General features: G+C 33.8%; 1 protein-coding gene across 1 annotated transcript in view; it reads left to right on the top strand.

Annotated features, from left to right (window-relative positions):
- Positions 1 to 7,383, top strand: part of LOC117181251 (receptor-type tyrosine-protein phosphatase N2) — a gene marked incomplete at its 3' end in the record, with an annotated part of 454,371 nt that overhangs the window by 400,677 nt on the left and 46,311 nt on the right. The window contains exon 13 of the mRNA XM_033373815.1: positions 1,544 to 1,597. Within this exon, the coding sequence (XP_033229706.1) occupies positions 1,544 to 1,597 (54 nt within the window). The remainder of the gene's footprint in view (positions 1 to 1,543; positions 1,598 to 7,383) is intronic.

The following is a 7,383-nucleotide window of genomic DNA, read 5'->3' on the forward strand; positions in this document are numbered from 1 at the left end:
TCAACTTATTTAACATAACTTTACCCAACAGAACCTGACCTCACCTAACCTGAATTAACAGAAATTTATTGAACTGCATGTAAAGCTCTGGAAGCATATTTTGCCAGTAGCAAATGTGTGCTACATCGAATGGGTCAACTCCAATCTAACCTAGAAATAAATCTAACCTAGCCTAACCTAACCTAACCTCACGAAACACAATAAACTGATTGTGTTATCCCGTTGTGTTTGCGGTACCGTTTGAATCAGCTTGGGCTTAACCTGCAAAGAGGTCAAACCTATCCTAACCTAAAAACACCTGACCTAACCTAATCTAACCTAACTTAACTTTACGTAACACAATTAAACTCATTGTGTTGTCCCGTTGTGTTTGCGGTACCGTTTCATTCAGTTTCGGCTTAACCTACATAGAGGTTTAACCTATCCTAACCTAACAAAACCTGACCCAACCTAACCTTGCCGAATGAAATTCAACCACACGTGTAGCTATGTAAGCGTACGGTTCTCAGTCTTAAATGTGTGCTATATTTAATAGGTTAACTCGATCTGAACCTACAAATGAATCTAACTTAACAGAACCTAACGAAATTTTGCTTAACGCAACACAACTTAACTTAAGTGTTCCCGTTGTAACACAATAAAATTCATTGCATTGTACTACAGGTGGTTAAAAATTTATACGCACATTAATCATTTGAAGAAACTTAGAACTACAAGTAGAATTGACCCCATTTCAATTAACCTGACAATGTTTGTATCAATTAACAGGGTTGACAGCGTAATCGATTACGTTACGTCAGGTTTTGTTAGGATAGGATAGGTTAAACCTCAATGTAGGTTAAGCCGAAGCTGAATGAAACGGTACCGCAAACACAACGGGACAACACAATCAGTTTAATTGTGTTTCGTGAGGTTAGGTTAGGTTGGGCTAGGTTAGATTTATTTCTAAGTTAGGCTCGAGTTGACCCATTCGATGTAGCACACATTTGCTACTGGGAAAATATGTTTTCAGAGCTTTACTTGTAGTTCAATAAATTTCTGTTAATTCGGGTTAGGTGAGGTCAGGTTCTGTTCGGTAAAGTTATGTTAAATAAGTTGATATCAGGCAAGAGTTGATCCTTCACAGTTGTCGACATGTTTTTGAAGTGAAAATTTGCATCACTGACATTATTTTGAAATTTATTTGCCTCAGTGCATGATATTTCGTCATTTATTGAGGTTATGGCTCAACCATGACGTGATGTGTGATTTTTGATAACGAATTTGAATTCAGCGCCCCAAAATCGATAGGAATACGTATGTCTTGTTACCAGATCCGCACACTTTTTTTTTGTGTGGCTGCATAATTATCTGTTTCGCTACGTAAGACAAAAGTGATAATACAAGTGGTAAATAGATAATATTTTTGGAAAGTGGAATATGTTAAAGTAAGCATACTCATTTGAAAATGATAGATTTCTCTCCATATAGCACTCACAATCCTCTATCTTTCTCGCAAGAAATATGTAATGAAAAAATACATGAGATTTATCTAAATTTTCAGGAAAGTCAATAAATCATACAGAGGAAGATCTTGCCCGATAGTTGTCCACTGCAGGTAAGATATTTAATGCTAACTTGCAAAATTATTTCCCTAACTGATATATCAAAATCGAAATTCTGAGGAATAAAAAGTTGCATTTTTCCTCTATTAATTACATTGTTACATTCTATCTAGCATTACACATTTTTGTATTAAAGGGGGTGCTGACTCCGACTGGATTCATTTTTAGCACTCTGACTAAGCACATATTGTTCCACACCCTATATTTATTCCCTATAAGCCTCAGTCTAGGCTACATTAAAAAAGGTCAGTACTAAGAATTCCTTCTGCAAATTGTAACAATTATCGATTGAAGAGAGGTGATTTTCTTTGGGATAAATGTCCGTCTATCCGGGAAAAAAGAAACGAATGAACTAGTGCGCTGTGAAATGTGTATCTTAAAATTCCAGATTGACAAAGTTTCATTTCAATTGTTTTGGGACTCTCAATGGGAGAGAGTTTTGGGAGTTCTCAATGAAATGGAGTTTGAAGGATGTCAAACTGAATGGAGACCTGCAGGTTCCCTTTTATAGAAACGAATCTGCATCATACAATTGATGTTTTAAATTGGGCTTAAAACCAATTTTAGCACTGCTTTTACTAGTTTAGAACAATAAGTGAATACAAACATTAATATTTTTCCGAAACTAAGTGTTCAATGTAGAATTTTTCTCGTATTCACTGAAAAAGACATTTCCTGTTAAAACTGTTTTTATCAAGAAAATAATTATTTTACTTTATCATATAAGTTTCAACCCATTATAAGCTAAAATGAACTTTAGTTAATGCAAATATCAAAATATTTGGTTCAAAATATGCAAAAAATATTAATTATAGACGATCAGAAATGAAATATGAATTCTAATCAAACTTTCAGGTTATAATTTTTTAGATAGTAAATATTCCATGTATAAATTAATCAAAATTTATTTTAAGTTCACTTTTCTATCAAGGTAAGTTAATTGATGCTTATAATTTGTTTAAACATATAATATACTAAAATAATGAATTTTTGGACAAAAACAGTTTTAACATAAATCGTGTTTTTCCTTGTTTACGATGAAAATTACACATATGTAACACTTAGTTTCCAATAAATCTTATTGTTTTCATCCATTTAGTAGTTTAAACTATGCGAAATAATAAAAAAATGGTTGTTAAGCTCAAATGAAAATGCATCTTCAAAATCCTGCCTGGTTTCGCGAGTTAACATTTTAACCGCATTGAAAAAATAGATGGCGATTGAAGCGCAGCGGATCTCAATAGTATTATTACGATTAACCGTCATTTTTTTATCGATAACGAAATATTTCTTGGTGAATCGTAAAATAATCACTTCTCCGATTCACTGGTACCTCTAATCTATTGTCAGCAATCTGTTATTCCTCTTTAAGATACAAATTTCATACGACTTGAAATAAGATTGAAACGCGGCCAATCGTTTCTTGTTGGACCATTCGATTCGACCGGCGAACGCACAACGCACGAGTGTCGGAAAAACATTCATTCTCAACATGTGCGAGCAGAGAAATCCAACACAGATACCGTGTGCTGCCGATGTTGGCATGCCAGCAGTTCGGAAGTTTGGGTCTAGCTAGTAAAATACATCGTGTCACGCTTGTCCCGAGCTACTGGCATACCAGAATCGAACAGCACGCGGTCTTTGTGTTGGACCACTCCGCTCCCGCATGTGGAGCTTAAATGCTGTCTCGACCACTCGCAAATCGCACGTTCGCCAGCAGAATCACTTGGGACGCCGAAAAATTGAACTACTGTAGTTCCACCCTCGTAGTTTCCACCGTCGAAAAACATGTTATTTTTCAAAAATTTATTTTTAAAAACTGCTTAAGCAAATAAAACTTATTTAAACATATAGATATTTGTTAAACATTAGTAGAAATGTATCAAAATTATGCAATTATTGAAAAAAAAGTAGAATAGGATACCAACATGAGAAGAAAGTTGGAATCTCTGGCTCTATTTTGAGATATTATAAATTAAACAATAATGATTTGTTTAAATACTCAATTTTTTTTCACTTTACGACTTCAAATAATGAATAACCATTACATTTCTTTTCGTCCGCCCGCCGCGCCGCTCCTCACCATCCGTCTACTATCGTGTACTCTTTACCGAGCGCCAGTTTATAACGAGAAAATAGACTAAACTTTCTATTACAAAAGACAACAACAAAAAGAATATTTTCAGGGAAAATCTAACTAAAAGGACCAGTGTAACCGCCTTTAGATTATTTTGATTTTAAATATTGCATTCAGCAATTCATCCATTCAGGCGTAGTGTGGATGTGGCGAAATTAACAGCCGTTTGAGGCACACTTGGGAACACAAGCGAACCCCCAGCTTGACACTCCTGACCTTCGCCATCCGTATGTTACTGTCTATGCTGTAAACTATACCCTGCGCCAGCTTCAAGCAAAAAATACGCTCCATTTTCAGTTACAAAAATACCGCAACAAGAACATTTTCAAGAAAAAAACTAGCTAAACAGACAGTATAATTGCCCTTGGATTATTCGGTTAAAACATTGTGTTCAACAATTCATACGTTTAGACGTACTTTCACTATGGCGAATTTTGCAGTATAAAAATCATCCTTTTTTAGTAACCAAAATCACTCGACATTTGTTATTTAACTACTAAGTATTAAAGTCACTTTCAAACAAGTGGCGAAAACGTGCATAGCACAAATATCTCTTCGAATTAATCTTAAGGATGTTGTAACATCTCTTTAACATTTAATGGAAATAATCTGAGTGAAAAATAATACAAAGAGTTCCTATTATAAATGTTAAGCCATTTGCAATTTAAATTATGTAGTTATATATTTCATCACAGAAAAATTTTTTTAGCAAGTGATTTTAGAGTAATGTTTCGAAACAAGACATCTTTAAACCTTTGTATCAAATCAGCAATCGCACGTTAGCAGTTGAACATTAGGAGTCTATAATTTATATTCATCTTCAGTGGAATCAGTTTTACATTAATTTTATTATTATTTATTCAAGGAAGACCTACCCGGTAAGATTAGGACGCATAGACTGGCATAAAAAACGGTCATTTCAATCCCTTTAAGGGCATGCTCTTCAGTGACCACGTGACCAAACTAGTCCCCGGTTATAAACATTCTTTTTTTGGTGTTCACTGTGTCCACACGGATTGAGATATGGTGTACAAAATTCGAGATATTAAATAAAAATCACTAAAGAACGTTTGTATACATCAATATGTTTATAATTTCCAAGAAAGTTTATTTATGAATTGATAAAATAGGATATTGCCATTCCAGTTACAGCACTTTGCAGGTAATTTTTGGTTTGATGTATTTCAGATTTTTTGATTCGCTTATATTGAGCACTAACACAAATTTTGAGCTAAATCGTCTAAACATTTACAAAAATCAATTGAAGAAATAAAATTTGCAAAATCGTTGCAAATCAACAAATAAGTATTTGGCATCTGCACATACGTAACCTATCATTATTTTTGGAGAATTTTTAGTAATTTCTATGGGAGAAAAAAAAACTTTGAACGTCGATAAAGTTGAGATCACGTGACAAAGTTCATTCATGAAATTATTCTGTAGAATGATTTTCATTTTTTTGGTCCTAAATTGGAAACATACCAACACCAGCAATGTGCTAAAATTTACTCTTCGGAGTTCTCCAAACAACTTCCATAATTCTTGACGTCTAACTTTTGACTTTGAATTAATCAGCTAATAACTAATGTTGACAGAGAACTGACCGGCGGGATTCAGCGTCGGACTTGCCTTGTCTTTCGCCCACGGGTGAAATTTTATTTTTATTGGTTTTGTTATTAACTTTGAATTCCTATAGTATTTTACTGGAAAACTTTCTTCGTAATTATAAACATTTTGATACATAAAAACGTTTCTTAGTTCTTTTTCAATAACTTTCTGAATCATGAACACGATATTTCAATCCGTGTGGACGTAGTGAGGACCAAAAAATGAAAATCATTCTACACAAAAATTTTATGAACGAACTTTGTCACGTGATCTCGACTCTATCGACGTTCAAACTTTCTTTTTTTCTCCACTAGAAATCACTAAAACTGCTCAAAAAATAATGATAGGTTACGTGTGTGCAGATACTTATTTGTTGATTTGCAACAAATGTACAAATTTTGTTGCTTAAATTAATTTTTGGAAATGTTCAGACGATTTAGTCCAAAATCTGTGTCAGTGATCAATATACGCAAATTAAGAAATCTGAAATACATCAAACCAAAAATTAGCTGCAAAGTGCTGCAACTTGAACGGTAATATCCTATTTTATTAATTTATAAATAAACTTTCTTGGAAATTATAAACACATTGATGTATACAAACGTTCTTTAGTGCTTTTTATTAATATCTCAAATTTTAAATACGATATCTCAATCCGTGTGGACACAGTGAACACCAAAAAAATGTTTATAACCGGGGACTAGTTTGGTCACGTGGTCACCGAAGAGCATGCCCTTAAATGCATATACATAGAATTTTTGTTCCAAATATCATTGAATGCGCTTTATTGTATTAAACTCGTTTAACTTCAATCATTTTTAATGCATATAAACTTTAAGGCATTAAAGTGATTTTCTGGTAATGCCTGTTTTTTAGTTCCATTTTATTAGTGCGAATTAATTCATTCGTACGCTGCATCAATCATGACATTTTCTTGCTTTGGGAATGAAAGTCACTCTATCAAGCGGAAAAAAAGATTTGAGAACCTTACTTCAGAAAGATTGCGAAAGTAGTACGGAAAGACTAGTGATTCTAAGCCTTTCCGAAATGTATGTGTTCTTGGCTTTCGTGTATATATGCGTAAGAAAGCGTAAAATGTGATTGAGAAACCTATTTTAATTAAAGAATACTCGTCTGATTAAAATTTTAATCGGTTGCAAAATTAGAAAATAATTCATGGAAAAAATGACGGAGAAAATCATGATTACGAATAAATTTTAGAAAAATTGAATTATCTATCGTTTAACGAAAAAATGTAGTTCGTCACGAACACAGATTAATGAAGGATAATAATCTGATTTCATGAAAAAAGATGAATTTGTATGGGTGTCCTGGTGCTATATAAATTGCAATAAACATTATCAAAACCTTTATAACCTTTGAATTGGGAACAATAGTAGATCTCTTATCGCCAAAGGTTCAATAATGGTTGTTTTTGGTCTGGATAAGCGGTAAAAAATGCATATTGTCTCCATATATACCATATACCTTAGGGTGGTCCAAAGAACGCTTTTCGAGCTACAGGAAAAGACACCTCCCCCCGTTTCCATTTCCGAAGAAATAAAAGTTCGTAATTTTTTTCGAAATTCGAATATTAACACGTGCCATCGGGCACGTCAAAATCCCATTTAATTAACATGGAGAAGTTTTGAATTATCGTAAAATTAACCAAGATAACAATCCTAGTGCACAGTGTGAGCATGGCACAGGCACGCCGTGCAGATTTTCACGCACGACCTACGTTCAGATCAGCAAGCGTTGTATCGTCCATGGAGGCGCATATGCCAGGCATTTCGTGTAACGCACGTGCATGCGCGAATGACGCAAGTACTCAGTGCGTGTGCGTAGAGGGTCTTGAAATTGTTTATTTATAATAAAATAAAGTACGAAAAAGGTTTAATTTGAAAGTTTTATTTCAGAAATGGAAAATTGTGACATACCAGGTGTATACATATGAAACCGGTATTTTTTCAAGAAAAAAACACATTTATTTCAAGAGAATGATAACAAATATTTTATTCAAAGTATGCACCC

Source organism: Belonocnema kinseyi, chromosome 10 (genome assembly GCF_010883055.1).
Source record: "Belonocnema kinseyi isolate 2016_QV_RU_SX_M_011 chromosome 10, B_treatae_v1, whole genome shotgun sequence".
NCBI classification, from domain to species: Eukaryota; Metazoa; Arthropoda; class Insecta; order Hymenoptera; family Cynipidae; genus Belonocnema; species Belonocnema kinseyi.